Source organism: Telopea speciosissima, chromosome 6 (assembly GCF_018873765.1).
Source record: "Telopea speciosissima isolate NSW1024214 ecotype Mountain lineage chromosome 6, Tspe_v1, whole genome shotgun sequence".
Taxonomy (NCBI): domain Eukaryota; kingdom Viridiplantae; phylum Streptophyta; class Magnoliopsida; order Proteales; family Proteaceae; genus Telopea; species Telopea speciosissima.
This window is the reverse complement of record NC_057921.1, coordinates 13193499-13216600: the sequence shown is the minus strand read 5'-3', so window position 1 is coordinate 13216600 and position 23102 is coordinate 13193499. Positions and strand designations below refer to the sequence as shown.

At 37.2% G+C, this 23102-nt stretch overlaps 1 protein-coding gene and 1 pseudogene across 1 annotated transcript; both read left to right on the top strand.

Moving 5' to 3' along the window:
- The first annotated feature begins 5566 nt into the window (after nt 1-5566).
- On the top strand, nt 5567-6805 carry LOC122665452. The gene is made up of 2 exons (XM_043861602.1): nt 5567-5971; nt 6182-6805. Exons 1-2 carry the CDS (start codon nt 5567-5569, stop codon nt 6803-6805), a joined length of 1029 nt encoding a protein of 342 aa, XP_043717537.1.
- Nucleotides 6806-11929: 5124 nt separating this feature from the next.
- The window catches only part of LOC122663674, a 48578-nt pseudogene continuing 37405 nt past the window's right edge, over nt 11930-23102 (top strand).

The following is a 23102-nucleotide window of genomic DNA, read 5'->3' as shown; positions in this document are numbered from 1 at the left end:
CTGTCCAATAGAACTGGGTATGGAACAGTTCTTCCATCTCCTGCCAACTTTGAAATGAGTTGGCCGGTAGGTAAAAATACCATGTGAAGGCCAAACCAATGAGTGAATTTGGGAAAAGCCTTAATTTGATAGCATCATTTGCCCCTGATTTTTGCATTGGATGGTGAAGTTGGCAATATGCTCGATTGGGGACATGTTGTCTTCACCAAAAAATTTGGTGAACTCCAATATCTTTAAGTTCCTTTTGAGATCTATATTATCCAAGTAATCTGAGTAGGGTTTTCTATAAATGGGCCGTGTTATTGGCCTGTATGCCGGATCAATAATATCCTGAATTAGACGGGTCAACTCTTCCTAGTTGACCATGACCCTATTGCCTTGGGGAAGGGTCTGATGTGCTACAGGGTTCAATCCCTACCCCCATTAGCCCATCGTAGACCATATGACATGTGTCTGACCGACAAGATCCTCCAGCCTTGTGCCATATCCTGGCTACCTCGGGCTTAGACTAGGAAGAGATGTCCTGGCCTGGCTTTAGGCGTGATAACCTCCTAAAGGAACAACGTTTACCCCTGTTGCCACGGGATTGGGACGAGTGCTTGCCCCTAGCGAGGTCACATTAATAGTAGGGCCATGGTGTGCCCCTACGAAACCAGCGGGGTCGCTTCCTCCCAAAGGCGTTGTGTTGGCTGTGTGGCCATCAAACGCCCCTGTCGGCCTATAGCTTCCATTTGCCCCCAACGAGGCCACATAGGTTGGGTAAGATTGTGCCCTTATCATGGTCACAGCGTTGGCTGGGAAACCTGTCGTACCCACGAGAGTTCGAGATCCAATTTGATACAAGGGATTCCCATACATTGTTCACCAGCGACCGGGTTCTGACTGGAACTTCTGAAGAACATGGCTTGTTGAACACAGCCTGATTGGCCTGTGTCCATATTGTGTCCATCGCTCTGGGGGGCCGCCGCCTCAAGGGGAAGAAGCCCCAATGGCTGAATTGGCTCTGGGTTGTCAAGACCATAATGAGCTGTTCAAAATGGGTCTCCTGACTGCTAAGGAATAGACCGAAATGGACTTACTGGCTATCCGTGGACTGATTCACCACCGTGATCATATGGTGTATATCCTCAGCGATCAACCTGATAGCGGTCACTAAGTGCCTCATGTCTGTGGACACATGTTCAAGGGCATCGTGCATGCAATTGCAAACTGATGCGATGGCTCCTTAGTACTACCGGTGTCTTGTGAATCGGTCCCTTTAGTCTCATGACCATCTTTAAAGGCCGTAGGGTTCACCAGTTCGTCCTCTATGACCACTTCCTTCCTTTTGTGAGTCCATGCCGTTTCCTTCTTTGGCCCCATTGTAACTCCTAAGTCTATAAGGGTCCCACTGGGCATGCCAAAATGTGTTGGTGCTTTTCCAACACTCTCACAATTTGGGGCAAGGATGGTGTAGGTGCAAGCGTGCCAGAACCTTTGACGCAGATTCAAATGAGACTAATATTACCTTATCTAGCTTTCAACCAGGGAATTGAGAGTTCCCTCGTGCCTGAGTAACTCTAAGGACCTTTGGGTTAGACTACAGAGCATGGGTTTTAATGGAACTCGAAGATGACAAGAACAGAAAAAGGAAAATATGCAAAATACCTAAAAGATAAATGTAGCAAACAAACAAACAGACAAACAAACAACTCAAATAAAGGAAATGACAAACATCAAATCATACCGTTACATGGAGTCGGATAAACTTCCATCTCCTTACCACGGATGACCCATTCATTGAAGAGTACATCTCTCAAAATGTAATAAAATAAAGAGATAGAACAAAAGACAAAAAAGCTTAAAATAGTAAAAGTGTAGAGTTGTTGCATTGTTATGTCCTTTGCCGTGAAAGCTCTTTGGCTTTTATAGATGGATCGCACTAAGGACTCCTGCTTGACACTTACCATAACCCATCATCCTTTCCATAACTCCATGAACCACTTCCCTTGTCGCCACATGTATTTCTTATTGGAGCATCCTACTAAAAGCATGTTCCCTTACCTACGCTATCTTTGGATACGATGGGCCCCAACCAATTGAATGCTTTCAGAAAGCTAGGAACCAACATATATATATATATATATATATATATATATATATATATATATATATATATATATATATATATATATATATATGTATCTTTTCTACCACCCAAATCCAACATAAAAATTAGGGAAAATTTCACAGACACCCCCTAAAAGTATCCAATATCTCATAAACTTACCAAACTAGGTCAAAATAGCACAGACTGCCCTTATTTTATGAAGATAGTTAAACTTAGTCCACTCTATTAGGCTTTTGGGGTTAAGTTGCTGTTAGTTTTATCATAATGGCCAAATTACCCTTAGAAGGGATAAATATACCATAATACCCCTTAAGGGTAAAGCCCTCTTTTACCCAAAAAACAAAACACATCATCGTTTTACCATCGCTGGGCTGAAGGAAGAAGACTGTAGAATTGTGTAGTACATTGAGCTTCGACGCCATTGCTGAACCCATCTCCATGCTCGGAAGACAAAGAAGGAAAAACACCAACACAAGTATGTTTCCCCCCCCCCCCCTTCAATCTTTTCTATTGTTTTAATCTTCTTGAAAAGATTGTAATATCTAGGGTTTTGAAAATCCGGTGTTACCTCAAGCATTTGAGCTTGATTGTTGGTGACATCTGTAACCTAATTGCTTCACCTTCTTATTATCCATTGAGGCAATTTTTTACCTTCTTTTAACATTAGGTTGAGGTAATTTTGATTCATGTGGTAAGGTTGTTCCATTATGATCCATGGAAGCTCAAGTTCGATTGGACTCCTATCCATTGGAGTATATGTGAAGCCCATAATCCCTCCTACAAAAATGCTTGATGACTATTTGGAGAGGGAACTGGTTAAGAAGGAATGAATGTGAAGGAAATTGAAGTCATTTTTTAACAGAATTTACTCATTTGTGTTGTTTCTTGTCCATCCATGAGAGGTCATTTAACTATTAGGATCTCCTAATCTACAGAACTTATCAAGCCCAAGTTTTGATCGATGCAAGGGACTAATCACTAGGTAGGAACTCCAGAATATCTCATGAAATCAAGGGCTAGATGTAGAGATATAGCCCCTTGAAAGTTGCAGCATAAGGAGGTTAGAACAGGGGTGTCGCAGATAGAACAAGGGCTTCAAATATAAACCAAAAAAATGTAAAAATCAAAATTAAGAGATTAAAGAAACAAATATAATGAGAATAAAATCCAAAATAATAAGTAGAAAACTCACAAACTACGCAGGAGTTTCTAATGAAAGACCCGTACTCCTAACAATAAGCAAAAAATTACCAGTCTCTTTATGCTCCACTGCCCCTCACATCGTTGAACCCTTTTCTCTTGCCCATTCTTAAGCTAAAACATGCATCATGAGTAAGAAGATAATAATCACAAATAATAAAATGTATTAAAGGTTAAAAAGAATTTGACAACATGATTACTGTGGGAGGGGAAGAACATGGGCTTTAAGGGCTTCTCAAAGGAAGTTACTTTCTTGTTGTGATTAACTTTTAGATTGGGGAAAAGGCCTACTTTAGGTGGAGAATTCGGAGAAATGGAGGAAGTAATAAGCCCAAGACATTTTTTTCTTCAATTAAAAACCAATGGGGGGTGGATTAGGGGTGGTGGTGGGTTTGAACCCTTATGACATAAGGTGTTCTCCTGTCTAACAACAATACAGGTCATGTTGATAGTTAGACTACCAAGAAAAGAATGATTGAACATCAACAACCTGTCTTAATTGAACCCTGAGATTTAGCATCTTTGTTTCCAGAAAATGGTAGCTGTTGATGTGCAACTTGGCATCTGAAGCATGATTCTAACAACCAGACCAAATCAACTACTTCTGGGAAAATTAGAAAACCTATTTGGTTCCAGTTTTATTGAAACCAGCCAATTAAGTCATTGTCACAAACCTGGATAAATGAAACTACATTAAATCATCAGAAGATTTATCATGTCTATATTGTCTGTCACTAGCATAACTATGAAAATAAAGTTCCACCTATTTGCTTTTCTTTTTTCTTTTTGTAATCGCCCATGACCTATTACCAAACCCCTCAAATAACTGCTTGTCAATTTGTTAAGGAATATAGGGAAAGTATTTAGTACCATTACAAAATGTGCAAGTAGCCCAGAAAAGTGTTGTTGCTGACCATGACATCTCTAATAGTGTCAACTACCAATTAAAGTGATATTGCTGAGAGGATTATATCAGACTTCACATGATAGTCATAGTTTGAATTATAAGCATTCCATTAAATTTCATACATAGACTTTGCACTTTTTGTTGGTATCACATAAAGTTTTCATATTAATTATCTGAAGTAGAATAAATGTGATTAAAGTTGTTAATATCTTGAAGAATATGATTCATTCATGTTGTGATTAGAGCTGTTAACTTTTTTTTTTTTATATTTTTCCTATTTTCTTTGTTTCCTTTCTATGTACTGTTTCAGAGTATAAGAAATGAGTACAGTAGAGTGGACAAGGTTGATATATTATTATGAAGGGATACCAAGTGAAAAGTTAGTAAACCCAGATAAGTATGGGTACATGGCCTAGATATGATTTCAGATATATACAACACGGTTGTCAGGGATGATGCACCGGTTGGGTATGATGTCAATTTCTCTATTGAATGTATATTACCTGACCCCTCAGAAGATATGGACATTGCCTCTGACCAGAATATCTTGACAATGTTTAGATTGTGTAAGGATGTGGATGTGGTCAAATTCTTTGTATATGATATGAAAGTTGGCCCAAACCCCACAGAAATGTATAAGGTCAATGGTTTTCCAGGTGAAGTGGTTCCAAGCACAAGAGATCCAAGGGGTACAGCTGGATCTAGTAGGGCTGGGAAACGCCCTATTAGAAAGGGTAGTGGTAATTCTGGTAGTACGGTTTGTGCTAGTGATATTGATGAGAGGATTATATCAAACTTGTTTATGCCAGCTACTATCATTGTTGAAGGAGAATCTGATTTTGGATATGATGATGAGGATATGGATTCTGAATATAGTGAAGAGTTAGAAATTGACAATTCAGGTGATGATACATCAAATGAGAATAATGAGGCATTTACTGGTGAAGGGAATGAAGGGATTGAAGGTCTGAATGTAGATGAAGAGTTGGGTGACAACTTAGATGAGTGGGACATGGCAGATGATAACACAGGTATTATTGATGAAAGTAAAGATTTTAATTTACAATCAGTATTTAAAAAGATCAAACAATTCAGATCTGCCCTTCAAAAATTTGCAATAAAAGATGGCTTTAATATTTTGAGATTGAAGAATGAGAGGAAGAGGGTCATAGCAATATGTGCTTCTGATGGGTGCTCATGGAGGTACAGGCATCACTTACTAGTGATGGAGTAACCTTCATGATCAAGTCAATAGGACCAATACATGTGCATCCGTATCTTCTAATTCCAATGTAACATCTGGTTGGATAGCAAAAGTACTTTCAACCAAGCTTAGAGAAGAGCCTAACATGACAATTAAGAGTATGATGACATCCATACAAGGACAATTTGGAATTGTAGTACATAAGCTACAGTGTAATAGAGCAAAACAGATTGCCAAGGGAGAGCATTGGGGTAACCATATAGCTGCATACTATAAATTGCCAGCATATTGTGAGATGTTGTTAAACAAAAATTCTGGTTCAGTAGTTTTGTTGCATCCAGAAGTAAGGCATGACTTCAATGAAGACCCAACTTTTCAGAGATTATTTATTTGTTTGGATGCTTGTAAGAAGGGGTTTGTGAGTGGATGTGGACCTTTTATAGGTTTAGATGGATGTCATCTAAAGGGAAGATATGGTAGAATTATGTTATCTGCTGTCTCTGTTGATGGGAACAATTGCTTGTTTCCCCTTGCATTTGCTATTGTTGAAGTAGAGAACACAACAACTTAGGAGTTTTTTCTACACAGTCTAGCTGATGTACTGCAGGGTTCTATGTATTTCATGAACCTAACATTTATGACAGACAAGCAGAAGATATGTTTTTCGAAGACTACCTTTCTTTTTTATATTTAATCTTACATTACATATTCGACTGAATATTACATACTCTAAATTGTTTTATATCTTTATCTTTTGTAGGGTCTTATACATGCTATCAGCAGTATATTTTCAGGTGCTCACCACAGAACTTGCGGTAGGCATCTCTATAGTAATTTCAAAGCCTCCTTTCCTAGATTGTTATTGAAGTCACTATTTTGGAAAGCGGCACAAGCAAGCTCTGTATGGGTTTATGAGAGAGCAATTAAAAAGATGAAATACACTAATGTGGAAGCACATGATTGGTTGCTTAGGAATCCCCCTAGTACATGGTCCATACATGCTTTTGACACTAGGACAAAATGTGATCATGTTACTAATAACATGATAGAGTCTTTCAACAGTTGGATAGGGCCAATGAGAAACAAGACTATTCTAAGCCTAATCGATGATATTAGGGGAAAATTGATGATTAGACTACGGGAAAAATATATCTTTACTTGCTCTGTTGAAGGGAAGGTAACACCATCTATGAAGAAGAAGCTGAAATTGATTGTGAGTAATGCAAGGTTTTGTCACGCCCAATTTGCTGGAGAAAATCAGTATGAAGTCATCGATGGAAGTACAAGATTTACAGTCAATTTGAGCACTCAACATTGTGATTGTGGAGTTTGGAGGATTTCAGGAATCCCTTGTAAGCATGAAATAACATGCATTCGAGAGTAGAGGAGAGAACCAGAAGATTTCTGTGACTTCTATTACAGTGTAGATAAACTCTAGCTTGCATACATGGAGATAATTTCACCTATGCCAGATCTGAAACAGTTCACAATTACTACATCTATGCTAAATGGTATTCTCCAACCTCCTAAATTGAAGAGGCAACCAGGTAGACCTCGAAGAAACAGGAGACAGGAATCAGGTGAGCCTGACCGTACAAAGTTTAGGAGGAAAAATCAGTCTATTAGATGTGGTCATTGCAAAGAAGTGGGCCATAATAGTAGGATTTGCCAACAGGGACCAACAGCTAGTCAGGTAATCATTGATCAACAAATCCTAATGTTTTTGTAATTTTCATTCAAATAAATCTGGCTATGGATTTGATCACTTACTTGGTAAAACCTTTTTGTAGATAAGCCAAAGGAGTACCACTATAAATGCCTCTCAAAGAGTGACCAAGTCTCAAGCCTCTGTTACAACTCCTATGACTAATCAAGCCAAGAAAAGAGCAAAAATGGCAGCCAGGAATGAAAGAAAAAGGGCAGCTAGAAGAAAAGGGGAAGGTTCAGCTGGTGCTACATGATACAGCCCAAGGAGAGGACGAGATGAAATTTCTTTTTGGTTGTTTTTTGTTAAACATGGTGGTTGCAAATAAGTTAAGAAGGAAAGGCTCAGATCTATACTTTTTGTTAAACATGGTGGTTTCTTTTTGGTTTTTTCTGTTAAATATGGTGGTTTTTTTTGTTAAACATGGTGATTATTCATACTTTTTTGGGAACCAACTTTTTTTGTGTTGATGGGAATAGGTTCAGATCTACACTTTTAGGGAAAGAAGTTATTGATTATAAATAGATCCAGTAGATGCACACTCTTGCATTTAGCAAACAATGGGGGAGAACAATCTTGTTTGAACTGGTTTGTAAGTAAACATCTTTTCCATCTTTTGTTGATTAATGTATAGTTTTGCAAGATTTTTGCATGTGTGGTTGTATCACTATGATAATTGCAGGTTAGTGACAGTTGAAGATAATTAAAGAAGAGAAAAGACAGATCAAGTTTCACCTGAACAGCAAAGTCATGTATAATATTTCTCACCCATGGAGCTAAGCCGAATATGGCTTCTTCTTAAGGACATGTTTCTCCTTGTAGAAGTTCATCACAAGGCCTGGATCTTCATCATTCTATACAATAGTAGGATTGAGAGATACAACAGAGAAGGAGAATAGAGTAAAGAAGAAGGAAGTAGAGAAACCTAGAAGGAACAATTGGGTGTAAATGGTTCTGTGCGTGTGATCTGAATCACATGGATAAGGTTATCTATATGATAGGCTCCCTGTTTCAGGTTCCAAGGAGAACTTTAAAAAGTAAAAGTGCTTCTTGGTCTAAGATTCCTTGCTGACACTTTTATTGATTTAAGGCTTATAAATATACCAAGATAGTGGGTCCATGAGATTCCTTTTTTAACTTTAACTTTCTCTTCTCTTTTTTTTCTTACTCTATCAATCTTTCTTTCTCTGATTTCATAGACCAGACAGTGAAAAGCGTGTGAGGATACTACTATGTATACCTCTTCAACTACTTTATTAGTCAAAATATCAGTTGCTTTGAAGGACTTGATATCACATGACACCATGTGCTAAGTGATGTGAAATGTGGTCCTCTCTAATTACAAATTTATGGAGCTAAGATATTTTTATATCTCTTTTAGGTTTCAATTCCAGTCCCACACACCCTCCAATTTTAATCTCACTAAATTCCCTAACTTCTTTGAGGGAATATTTGTTTTCAAAAGTGAAGAAAATGAATAGTCTAATTTCAGGGTAGATCTAAAATGACTACCCTTGGGTTGAGTATTCTGAATTAGAAGGATTAATTATACAAGGAAGCACTTCCTATGTGATTCTTTAGTTATTTCTAGTGAATTTGGAATCAAAAGTGTTTTTTTCTCTTTTGGGTAAAGGGCTGGAATCAAAAGTGTTACCAAACATGTCCAACTACTATAAAACCACTTCGACACCAATACCCTAATTATCTCTTTTTATTACTCTGACACAGTTTCATTACTTACTTTCACGTTGCCGTCTGATTGTTTTCTCATGTACAAATTTCATATTTTTTAATTCTTACAACAATGGTAGTTAACCACTAACCAAGCACTCGAGCAAGGACTCCCAATCTTTAAATCACTATGATGAAGGTGGTTGGCCCCACCTACTCAAGTACATTGGGTCCCTTCCCTTGTATATTTACTCAGATGCATTACCCTTAGTTCCTCCCCTAAACTGACTTTTGGTTATGGTCTGCCTCTTTGAATGAATGCTTCTCTATCAAGGGGCCATGTTTGTGCTATTACTTGTTAGCATTCTAGTTACTTTTATCTGGCCATACACAAAACCTATTCTTCTAGCCTGGGTAACATAGGAGCAGCATTGGCAAATACCATTTCATATCGTCAGATCTAAAGCTAATCCATATTCTACCCAAAGGCAGACACAAAATCCATATCAATACATAAAGGTGCACTGTTTGTCCCAAAAGAGTATCATTAAAACTTTGAAAATTATAATTACCATTTCAAAAGCAATACAACTATTACAACAACCAAGAATATTAGAATATTAAACCTACATAGTAGTTTTTCTTCCAACTTCTCCATCTGCTTCAGTGCATTCTTTATCTTGTGGATTCTTCTTAGATACTTTGTAAGTCTGGAATTTTTTCAACTACATCTATTTGTGGGTTGTCATTGGACATAGTCATTGCTCTTGGTCCTTGTATGGGTTCACACAAAGAGAAGAAATTACAGCCACCTCCTCTAGGATACTCTGTGCAGCATTGGTGTAGCCTGCTCGGGTTCTCTGAAGACTGTGAAATTCTTACTGTTGCTCTACTTCTACAAAAACACCTCATATTCACATACATCAAATAACCCTCATTGTTGTTATTCACACTTATATTTGACATTGTTTATCTACAAAATAAACAAAATAAACATCAATAGAATTGGAAATATCAATACAAATGATATCAATTTATCTGAGTAATGGGGTCTTTAAAGTTGGACAGCAATAGTATTCTTTAAAGTTGGACAACAATAAAGTTGGACAGCAATAAAGTTGGACAGTCATAAGTTCATATTTGTGTGAACCTTTGAATAATTTATTTCACTACAAAAGAACAAGTGTGACCACAGTCATAGTAAGCTTTTTTCACTCTGTGTTTGAGGTTCTCCTCTCATCTCACTTCACAAGTTTCTCATGACCTTCACCATGACCTAGAAGGATTCATCTTTATACTTTTTAGGTAAACAAAAATGATCCCTCACCATACAAGAGCCAGCTAATAAATATTGATACTGTGAACTAAATTCCTACTACATCCAGATGAGGTGAACCATGCCTTTAGCCACCAAAACTGCTGTCGTGTACTTAATCCCCATCTCTTGCAATCTCCTCTTAACAAAGCCAATGTAGGTGCACAAATTAACCAGCTAGCAAGTAAAGATTAGTTCTTTTCATATTTAAAACAAGGTTAATTATTTCATCAGATCTAACTAATTAATCCTTACCTAGAATGAAATGTGGTTGTCCTATGGATTAATGGGTCTTGAGAGAAACAATATATCATACTCGTTAGAAAAATTATTCTCAAGCAAGTGTATCCCAACTCCATAATTGAACAGCCTTAGATAAAAATCAAGAAAAGATTACTATATATTTGGATTGGAATCAGAGAGAATTTTGAAGTTAAATTAACCAAGCTCCATTAAAACTGAATGAAGAGGGTCGTTTGAAGACAACAAAACCCAAGACCTCTTCGTAAAATGCAGCAGAAGTTGACACAGATCTGCACAACAGGGATATATGATTCAATGAAATGAGGGGAAGTGATGAACCACTACTTATCTCCTCAATTTCCATCTCTAAACTCACTATTATCCCTCTTCTCTATAATCTTTTTCTATAAGTTTCTTTCTTTGCTTTCTGCTTTTGGTAGACCTTCGCTGCCTGTGACCCTTTTTATAAATCGAAATTTCCACCTACCCTCTGTTCTTGCCCTGTGATAAAAGGACGAAACTTGTTCTTACTTTTTGAGATGTTTGCTTAAATCTATTAACTTCTATCCATGAATGTCAAATTTTATCAATTAAAGGCCTGAAGTACTTGTCCTACTGACAGATTGCCATGGGACAAAAATTCAAGATTTGAGAAGCTTCCCTGATGTTTCCTTCTCCTTACAACACAACATGATCAGATTTTGAAACTATGTTCACATTTATCAAATATCATGAAAAGATGAAGTTGGTATGTGGAAACAATGACGACAAACGTTAAAACTTGAAAAAGAGAATCAATATTTAACACTAACTATCAAAATGATTAGATTATTATGCAATTCAAATGGACATACAATAATTCAGAACACAAAAACTTTGATTGAACAGTTTAATGGAACCCTAGGTCAATTGTTCACTTACAATTTCTTGTTTTCCCTTTTTGTAGATGGATGATGATTAGTTACTGCATGTCATCGTTGTTGGAGAAGAAATCGCTGGAGAAGAAATCGCAGGAGATGACCTCACCCATGGTGGTTCTGTTCTTCGCGCTCCAATGGAAAGAATCTGGTCTTTCCCTAGTAATTTTTTCCTAAAAATTACTAAGAGGGTAAAATCGATATTTTCTACTTTAGGTGATACTAAGAAGGTAAACTCGACATTTTATCTTGGGAACGTCAGGGGGAAGTTTGCTGTTTTGATCAAGTTTGGTAAGTTTATGAGATATTGGATACTTTTAGGGGTGTCCGTCAAATTTTCCCTAAAAATTAAAAAAATGCGACACAAGTAACGTGCATATTTGAGCAAAAGAAGAACGAATCGGACAACAGAAACCGAGTCGTCGTCTCGGCATACAGCTTACCTTCCATTCCAGGTATCTATGGAAAATATCTCTTTCCATTTATCCTTTTAATTTGAAAAAATTTCTAATTACACGGAAAAATTTCCTCTATTTTTTGATTATCTGGTTCTGATTTTGCTTACTGGGAAGTTATTATGTTTCGATCATCTGTTAAATGTATATTTTCGTTCAGTTGAAATTTTTGGGGTTTTCGTGATGTTGAAGTAATGGGTATGGATTAATTTCCAGGTGTTTTGGGTACTGATCAAGAATTACGTCACTCTGATTTGTTGAATTTTGGGGTTTCGATCGACTGAAACCTCAAGTGTGAGGTTTCTCAGGTGAGGATTCGGGTTGCAGAAGTCAGTAGGGTTTGAAAAGGGTTTTTGAAGATGAGTGACGATTTGATGGAGAAAGTCAGTGCGTTCGGGGAACGCCTGAAGATCGGAGGAGCAGAGGTGGGGAGAAAGATGACAGCTGGTATGAGCTCTATGGGCTTCAAGATGAAGGAGCTCTTCCAGGGACCAAACCAGGCTAAGAAGCTTGTTGAGGAAGCAACAGCTGAGATGTTGGACGAGCCCGATTGGGCCACCAACCTTGATATCTGTGACATGATTAATCATGACAAGATAAACAGTGTTGAATTGATTCGTGGGATAAAGAAGCGGATCATGGTGAAGAACCCCAGGGTCCAGTATCTTGCTTTGGTCTTGCTGGAGACCTGTGTGAAGAACTGTGAGAAGGCATTCTCGGAGGTTGCGGCGGAGCGAGTCCTGGATGAGATGGTGAAGCTTATTGATGATCCTCAGACTGTGGTAAACAATCGGAACAAGGCTCTCATACTGATCGAAGCATGAGGCGAGTCGGGCAATGAACTGCGGTATTTGCCTGTTTATGAAGAAACTTTCAAGGTAATTAAAGTTCAAGTTCTCATATTATTTATCATTATTTTTGTGCAACCATTGTTTTGTTTTCTCAAACTGTTTAAACTACTATATGGCACTGCATTAGTGAGGGAAATGCTTGTACTCAATCTAAAACAAGGGATATAAGAAATAATTTTGTTCATCTGTAACTTTGACATAACCTCAAATTTCTAATTTGGTATGTCATTGTCAAATAAGTGTTCAGCTGGAACATAGAACTTCTAAAAGCAATGCTCGCAGAAACAACTTGAAGAGATGTGGAGATTATGACTGCCTAGCAATTTAACTCCAAAATAAAAGAAACTTTATTTAACTTGATAACCTTAGTAATTTGTATCAACAAAGATTGTAAGAAAACACTAGTCATGATTAAACAAGCCAAACAAAATTTAAAAGAATTGTAAAGAATTCCATTCCCTTGACTAAAGCAGTGTGGTGAATTTATTTCCTAGGCAACAATTGGTTGATCAACTCAACTAGCCAAGACTTAATTGACTGCATTAAGGTAACCTGAGTCAATATATCCTAAGTTGTGGATTTGTTCTTGCGTGGTTGAGTAGTTGCAAATCAATTAATTATTCAGTTAGTGTTGTTTTATGCTGTTTAAGTTTGTATCAACTAAGAGGGAACTATTGTGGTAATTTATCCTCTTCTTAGTTCGAAGGGAATAAAAGTTGGAGCCTCATTTCTAGAAAGTCCAATGACCCGTTTTAAGGCTCTGGTGAATATATAAATCATTTGTGGTTTTTCTTTATACTGCTCTGAAAAGTATATGTGGTTTTGCTTTTGTTCTGTCCTGAACCATGAACCTTAAGAATATTAAACCTTAAAAAATCTTACATTTGTTACTTAACTTGGTTAGAGCACTCAATCATTCATATAGTATAAATTAAAGTTAAGGCTGTAGGTTCCTTTGAAGGGAGAAATAAAATTAATTAAGCCAAGGAAGTGAAATAAGCCAGTCTTAGAACAAATATGGTTGGGAACAGGAAAAAAAGAAGAGGAACTATGAGTTAAAACTAGAACAGGGAAAGAAGGAAACCAACTAGTGATTCACGCTTGGAGCTCACTTCCAACAACTCAATTTCTATTTGATATTGTCAACATGTCGAGTACATCCTAAATCCTGTACTTATAAAAGGCTAACTAAACACTATGATGAGTTTAGATTCTTAATATGACTATAATACTTGAAATTAAAGTTGGACTAAAAAACTTAACCAGAAAATGAGTAAAATAATCCCTGGTATGACTAAAAGTGGATCTTATAATAGCAAAAGATATTTCCTTTAGTTTTTGAAATACAGTAAAAGCAATTTCCTATAAATAGGAAATTTTGAATTTTGTATAAACAGTAAATTGGGAGTTTCTGAAAATTGTAATTAATAATAGCTAAAAAATGAATTCTCTAAATACTAAAAAGACTAAAAGATGAATGTAATAGAAATAATAGATCACCTTATAACCCTAAATAGTCCCATAACAACCAAACTACCCTTGGAAAAAAACTGACATTTCTTTATGGATCCTTTTGACATGTGGAAATAAACCTATGTCTATTTTCCTGGAAGTGGCATCCATGTCCGGCATGTGAAGTCACAGATTCAGATATTGACCAAGGTTCGAAAACTCGGGTCTTGGTGGGATCTTGGTCCCATGGAAAATCGAGACGAGTTGAGATCTCACCGAGATTGTGCATTTTTTTTTTTTGGACTCGGACCCCCAACTCGGTGGGTTTTACACATATTTTGGGTCTGAAACTTGATATTCAGCCTATTTTAGGCCATTTAAACACAACGGCATGCTCAGATTTCCCAAAAAACAAGTCCAAATATGAGTTTTACTTTGGACCATAGGTTGGTAGGCAACGAGTCGTACTAAAACCATAGTTGTCATGGCGTCCTGGCGCTGGAGAAGCATGCATATCGACCTTCGACATGGCGTCTTGTCTCTCTTTCCCTCTTCGCTTTCTTCTTCATGTCTCTCTTTCCCTCTTCGATTTCATCTTCTTTTGCCATTGATGTTCTCTGTATTGGGCGGTGACTGCAACCCTCAATAGAATTGTTTTGAACCCTTTGAGAGAGTCGATTGGGCTTGAGTTTTGGTGCATTGAATCACCACCCTAGGGCGATCCTTACCTGAGAGGTTCGCACCCAAAAGCTTTCCTTGCCTTGAGATTCAAACCTTTGAAGATTACTTGCAACTAAGAAGTCGCCAGATCTGATTCCAGGGATTAAATACTCCTTGTTTAGTTGATTTCTGTGATGAGTTCTTACTGGAATTGATAGAACATGATGTGACGATGCTTCACCTGAAGATTTAGACTGGACCGAGAAGAGTTGAAGGAGTTATCTCCTTCGTTACTGTGTTGTTTTCCGTCCCAGGCTGAAGTCATGAGGTTGAAGACAACCATAATCTGATCGTGGGTTATTACAAACCCTTATTTTTGTCTTTTTCCTAAAGTACCCTTCTCTTATTTTATTCCTCTTTGTCCATACTTAACACATCCCGCCAAGTTTACCCTTAGTCATCAAAACCCTTTTATGCCCTTTCTTAGATTCTGCTTAATTATAAGATTGCAATCCTTAAAACTTGAGAAACGATGGAGAAAAATAAAACATGGCTTGAGTATACATCTATTAAAACATTAAAAAAATAGAGAAAATAAAAAATAAAACATGGTCGACATGATCGCCATGGCGGGGGACGTGTCGATATATTGATCAAACACCCCTCTACCGACTTGGATCGCCATGACGCCGTAACAATTATGATTAAAACACCCTACTCAACACATAATTTAGTAGTACATAGCAATCAGAACATTCAATTTAGTACATAACAATCAAAACATTCAAATAAAGAGTACATTACATCAATCTTCTATGAATTTGTTACATAAAATGTGATCGAGTAATGAATTCTTCCCCATATTGATCCACATAGAATTCCCATTTCATAGAATTGCTGTAGTGTTGCACATAGTGTGACACAGCCTCCATATAAGTGCAGTCATCAACATATACCAAACCCCCTATCCTAGGGTACATGGGAGGCTGTTGGTATGAGGTGTGAGATCCATTGCTACTGTCATATTGAGTTTGAGGCGTATATGGCTAGTTTGGGACTGGGAATATGTGCCCAAAACCTGACCCAGTGTTTTGATTGTCAAACTCAACTGCTGACTGTCTAAACTGACCATAGCCACTATATTCTGAACCAATGCTCTCCTGGCCATAATTATAGTTGTGATGATGCTGAGATGAATGCCATGATTGATGCTCATTAGTAGTATCTATACTCATGCTTCCGAAACTTGCAAGCATGGTGTTCATATTGTTGTCATCATCCTGAGCATGTGAGTGTTTGCGGCCCTTCTTTCTGTTGTACGTTTTAGTGTGGCCACCATGGTCTTGATCTTAAGTGGCATGCGTAAACTGAGACTTACATGTGAAACGCACAGGGTTTGCTTGCGTTTCAATATCATACTGGTACTACTCGTGCATCCCCTCATGACGAATAATAACTACCACTCCGCATGCCACCACCACCACCATCACCATTACCATCACCACCATCACCACCATCATCACCACCACCACCACCACCACCATCATCATCATCATCATCATCAGCAGCAGCAGCAGAACTTCCTACTGCAGCCTCGAAAGGTCTCGGTGACTCTGAATGTGTACGCCCCTCTTGTGACATATAGTCCTCAACATCAATACCGGTCATAGTTGTCACGTCGTCATGGCGATCCAAGTCGGTGGAGGGGTGTCATGTCGATATATCGACATGTCGCTCGCTATGGCGATCATATCGACCATGTTTTATTTTTTATTTTCTCTATTTTTAATGTCATTTAGTATGCTATAATATATACCCTATAACATAAAAAATTAACATGAAAGTGTACTACTAATCTACTATGGTTTAATTCATGAAAGTGTAATATCCATTAGTGTATATGAAATCATGGATTATCAAATAATTGACAGCAATAGTCTTGCTAATAATAAAGTTGAAAAATCATGAGAGTTGAGATATGATTCATATGAAAGTGACTACTAAAGTAACAAAACAAAAAAACAATTACAAGAATGTAATTTATATTGAGTGAATAAAGCTAATAAACAACCCATCTAAATAAATAAAAAAAAATGCTGATGTGAATATGTGATTGTGTATTAGTGTTTTCTGTTTGATGTTTTTTTAATTTTTTTTATTTTAAGGAAAAAACATTAAAATAAAAAATGGTTAAAAAAAATTATTGTTAAAAAATTAAGTTTTATAATTTGAAACAACCATGTCGCCCGATATGGCCATATGTCGTGGTACGGCGTCCATGGCGGTGCCATGGCGATGACATGGAGGCCATATCGGTCGATATTCTTACATCATCCATATCGGTGGTCGATATACCCACTTCTCCAGCGATATGCCACCATGGCGGTGCCATGGCGTCGATATGGCGACGCCATGACAACTATGATACCGGTTACAGATGCAATAGTGGGGTCGGGCCTACCCCCAGGCTGATCCATATCGGGTGTACCACGATCCCTCACCCACTGGATAGGGGATCCTCATCATCATCAGAGTCCTGGAAAATGTTGGACAGTTCGATGGGTTCGTTGTCATTGGTTTCAATTCCTTCACGTATGTGCCTCATCCTTAATCTCATATTGTAGTGCACATACACAAGCTGCTCTAGTCTTTCACTACCCAACCTGTTCTGCCTCTTTGGGTGTATCAATGAGAATGTACTTCAGTTGCGCTCGCATCCGGAGGATGATCAAGTTTGTGAGAGCACTCGTATTGCTACCTTCCTCAGGTTGGGTGAACTTGTACTATAAAGCACCCACCATTCGGCTGCATTATAAATATAGAATATTAAGAATATGTACATTCTAAATGGATAAAATTATTATTCATAAATGTAATGTCATGCCACCTACCAGGGTCTAACTTTTGTCTACCCTCCACTGCAGTTTGTCGACCGAAACTTGCTGAGGCCTCTCTGAAGTATTTGATCTATTTTCATTTTAAATTTCAAACATTGTTAGAGGCATTAGTATTTGCTATTTAGTAATTACATTCATAAACTAACTACTTAAGTACCAAAGTCCCATACTCTCACCTCATCATTGCAGGTAGCTTGTATCTTTGGATTGGGCTTCAACTTCTCAATAACAGCTTGAACTCCCACCAACAAATCTGTGTGTAGCCTAAATCATGGGAGTACTGATACTTTGAATTTAAATAGTATGCTGGTAAAGTAGACACCACAAATATAATTTGTTAGTGACTTAATGCCTTTGGGTTTTGAATATGTAAATGTATAAAAGTTTTAACATTTAAAGTGTAAAGTATGTTGAACTCACTAGCTTTATGCAACGGATGACTCAAATGCTTCTACCACCGCTCATCAATGATGTTGATGTAGGACTTTGCACTTTGAGGTATAACAGCTCTAACCATTTCTTTCATTTTTTGAATGACAGCATAAATGTCGGCCAAAGTAGGCTTCTTCTCTGTATCAACCATCCTCAGTACTACTTCCACTGGCTCTAATATGGCAACCACTTTATGCAAGTCCTTATAAAATTCGTCACTTGCAATGGTCTGTTGTGCTTCCCTTCCTTCTTCTGACTTGGAACCATGCCAACCAAATCACTATTCACTTGTAAACATAGACGTCAGATCTATTACCTTCGTCTGAAAGCTCTTCAATGTAATGCAATTGGTGGCAAATCGAGTGACACTAGGCCGTACTAAATCCTCATTGCATTTTTCCCTCAACATGGCTAAAGCATAACCATAGTTATATACAAAATTTGTCACTTGTCTTGCCTTATTTACCACACCCGCCACCAAAGTTTTTTTCCTCATGTCCTTCAGCATTAAATTAGTAGAATATGTTGCACATGGAGTCCAAAAGAGCCGGATCCTCTTCCTTTTCTTATTTATCAACTTCTCTCCAGCCTTTTTAAAGTTAGAACCGTTATCTGTGACAATTTGGATAACGTTCTTTGCTCTTACCTCGTCCACCACTAGCTTCAACTCCTTATACAAGTATGATGCATCCTTTACACGCTTTGATGCATCGAAAGACTTCAAAAAAACTGTCTTCCTATTGCAACTCATCATAAAATTTATAATAGAGTCTAGTAGGTCCAGTCAAACTATCAACCATAAAAGTAACCCCATGCGTCTCCCACACTGGCTTCAAACAATCAATGTACTCTTTCAGCTCTTGCACCTCCTGAGGCAAATATAAATTATATAATTCATGTGGTGAAGATCCCTTCCATCCTGGGCCAACCCTCCCTGCTGCGTTAAGGAATGCATTATAATATGTTCCTTGTGCTATATTAGCTGGAGTGCCATTGTATAATATGAACTTGCTTAAGGCTTTCCGTGCTTCCTCTTGTTTACCACCAAACATTTGCGGGATGGTTGGCTAGTAGGCATCTTGTTGCCTAAAAATCGTTGGATCTTGCTAAAAAATGGGATCTGGGGAATGTGCTCGTGGTCGGGTTGGGAGCTGTGGTATATGTCTTGTCCTAGTGCTTTTCCTCCTCTCATCTTGTTGCACTGGTGCAGCTGAACCAGATCCACCAGCTCCTCTTGCCTGCTTATATCTTCTCACATTCTCAAAATGCAAACTTTGTCTACTCTCTGCCAAACTCTGCTGGTAAATTCTCCATTCAGCCTCTGATTGAAACTCACCAGGTGGAGGCCTAAATTCAGTATCATCTCCTCTATAGACCTCTACACCAGGCCTCTCTAGTACTGCCTCATCAAACTGTTGTTGTATTCTTTCCCTCTCAGCTTTCTTTATTCTTCCTCCTCTCAACTGTTATGTCATAGCCAGTTTAACTTGGGTCGGAACATTTAGGCATGAGGCAACATCCTTACCTGTACTAGGCAAATGTTGCTTTAACCTGGTGGCTCCTCCAGATAGCAATTTTGCACAATAATCGCATTTGGACTTCTTTTTGTCTTCGGACATCGGGACTCCATGTTGCCATACTATATCAGACATTGTGTACAAAATGTTTTATATTTTACACTATTACATAAAAAAACATGTATTAGTAACTATTAAAGACTTGAAGTAATGTGTTAAAGAGTTAAAGTATTGTATTAAAGACTTAAAGTAATGTATTCAAGACTTAAAGTATTATATTCATAACTGTTAAACATAATGTCAAGCTATTAGAACAATCAAATAGCTATCTCTTATTTATCCCCTAACTCTAGTATTTATTTCTTAATTAAAAATAATGTTTGAAATTTTTTTATTAAAAATATTTATACCTTAAAGTATAAGAAAAATATAATATAATGATGTATTTGACACCATTTGAAGTTGAACATTATGTACATATGTTGTGCATAATTTTCCATAAACAACAAGTATTTTTCCTTAATATTATATATATACTTTTTAATTTTAGTAATATTTTTATTAATTCTGAAAAATAAAATAATTTTTTTAATGGGTGAAAATAAAAAATTGATCCATGAGGCTGTAGAGTATCCAAAGTTGTTCAACATAAATGAAAATCACTTCCAAACAATTGCTATTCATTCTATTTTTTTTAAATAAAAAATTATTTATTTTTGCAGAAATTATAATAAAAATAATAATAATAGAAAAATAATTCGGACTCCATCAAGTGATAGATCGGCCAAAGTTCAATATATATGAATCACTTCCAAACAATCACTAATCATCCTATTTTTTTCCAAATAAATCATTTATTTTTGCAGAAATTATATAAAAAAAAAAATAATAACAGAAAAATAATTCGGACTCCATCAAGTGATAGATTGGCCAAAGTTGTTTAACATATCTCAAAATCACATGAATCTACCAAGGATTGCACAATTTTTGTTGAAAAAATTAGATTTGGGGAAAAGGGGGAATACCTTTGAAAAAACCTTCAAATATGGGATGATTCTTGCAATATTGGAGTTGAATCTTCAAGTTCGTAGTTGAATCACACTTTAAAGCTTGCAATCCATCAAAAAATTGAATCCAAAAAGAATAAATATCGACTTTGGAGAGGTGTTTTGAGTGTTTTAACCTTTTAGGACAGAACTCGCCGAGATATGCGAGTTCTGTCAAGTTAGGTGGATATATTTGTGGTAGATGGGTCTAGATGGGTCAAAAACATGGGCAAAACCGAAACTGAGATCCGTGATCCGAGATCTCGGTGAGAAATTGCAATTTCTAGTACCGTAGGCTGTATCGTCTCGAGTTTTGAAATAACTGAGAAACTCGGCGAGATCTCGGCGAAATCTTGCGAGTTCTTGAACCATGATACTGACACAGCATAGACACATGTTTTGACTTTCAATTTTTCTACCTGATTGGTCTCTCATTGTCTTACCTTAGTTATTCTTTGGTATTGCTCTCTCTCTCTCTCTCTCTCTCTCTCATGTGTGTGTGTGTGTTTTGCTTAAAATGAAGGTTATAAGTTTCTACGAGGTTATAAAAAATGAACTTCTTAAAAGAAGATATAGTGCTGTATAAAAAGGGAATTGCAGGCAGACTGCCATATTTGTATCCTGTTACACAACTAGATTTCACTGAGGTAAGGAAAAATCTAACCTATTCATGTGTCAAATTTTGACCCAAATAGAATCTGCCCCATGAAAAGTGGTTAAAAACCATTTATCCTTGAATGATTCTGCATCATAAAAATACAAGAGAAATTTTGTTTTACATTGTGGGCCTTCTGATTGAACTAGGGCCCCAAATTTGTCACATGACCTATATATGGTGTACTCCTTCCCAGTCAGGCATCCGGATTTCCCAGTTGGCACGGCACATGGCAGAAATCAGGGGTCACTGTCTGCCTTCCCCATCTGTGCAATGGTTCTGCATCTTTTGGTGACAAAAAAAGGGAAGGATATTAGTAATGAATTGTGGTCAACTAACACAATTATAACTATATAACCTGCTATTGCTATATGTTCTCTGATTCCATCAGTGTAGTATCTAGCTTAAAATTTAATGGCAATTGATTCTTAATGAGGAATAATTAACTTAGATGAAAAATCGGAAGTATTTCATTGTTAGGCCAATGGATCTGTTGGAAGTTCTTCGTGGATGACTTAAGCTAAAATATTTTCTGAAATATCATGGATTTTAGAAATGGAACATCATTATGGAATAGGGTTGTGAGGCACTGATACATGATCCCAATTTAATCTGGATTTAGTGTCATCAAAGCAGTTTTTAACCTTTTATGTACCTATCTCTTGGATATATATATATATATATAATACTGTAGATCCAGTTATTAGATCCATAGTTTTCTTGGGTTTCAGCATGTTTATGTACATATAATTGAGGTTTCCATGAAAAGAAAAGTCTACAGTTTGTTCTGAGTTCTGATCTGACAATATTTGCTCGTTTTCTCTTTGTTTCTGTGTATTCCACCCCCCTCCTATTTTAGAGTTTGAAATCCAGAGGTGTTTGGTTTCCTGGGTGTGATGGTGAGAGTTTGGCTCCAATATTTACTCCACCACGTTCGGTTGCGGAATCAGAATCAAACACTGCTCTAGCACACCACATTCACCGGGACATTCCAATGCAAAATTTTTCGGCTGAGCAAACCAAGGAAGCATTTGATGTGGCACGGAACAGCATTGAGCTGCTCTCAACAGTTTTATCCTGTTCTCCGCAACAAGATGTTTTAAAGGTAATTTTGGTTGTGGTATAATTCAACTACAATTTTGTTCCTATATACTGTAGATGTGTGAAACTAATAGTCTCTCTTTTTAAACCTTTTTATGAATCTCTAACCTATGAAATCATAAATAATTCTATTGTTCTACACATATTGCATGTAAGGAGTTATAGGTCATCCAGTTGTTGGGACATGTTATCTAGATCTTTGATTCTTAAACATGACAAGATTGGATGAATTTACCCTGCCATGCAATTGACTCCATTGTCCAATCAAGGCGACCCCGCCATGGTGGCAAGGCGACCAAGGAGCCTGGACTTGATAAGTGATAACTATGGTCCTCTTTTAGTACAATAGTGATATTAACCAAACAACTGGTTTGTATCTGGCAATTGAGTTGATATTTTTGCCCAGGCGATCTGTTGAGTATTGCATTAATAAAAGTATATATTTTCTCTATGGTACAGATGCTAGTATAGGAACACAGATGATTATGGTAGTGTCATCTACACTTTTTGTTGTTGAAAAAAGGAAGAAAGCTAAGCAAATGTGCACTGATGTTGCCATCAATGTGATTCAAGGTTCGAAAACTTGTTTCGTTTCGCCGTTTTGTCAGACCGAGATGAGTGAAACACCGAAATTTCGCCGAAACAATGAATTTTTTCCATGAGTTTCGCTTGGCCATTTCCGGAGGGTGTGGGAGGGGGGCAAATGTTCGGAATGAACGAAATACTGAAATGAAGGGACTGAAATTTCAACGGAGCAGTGCATT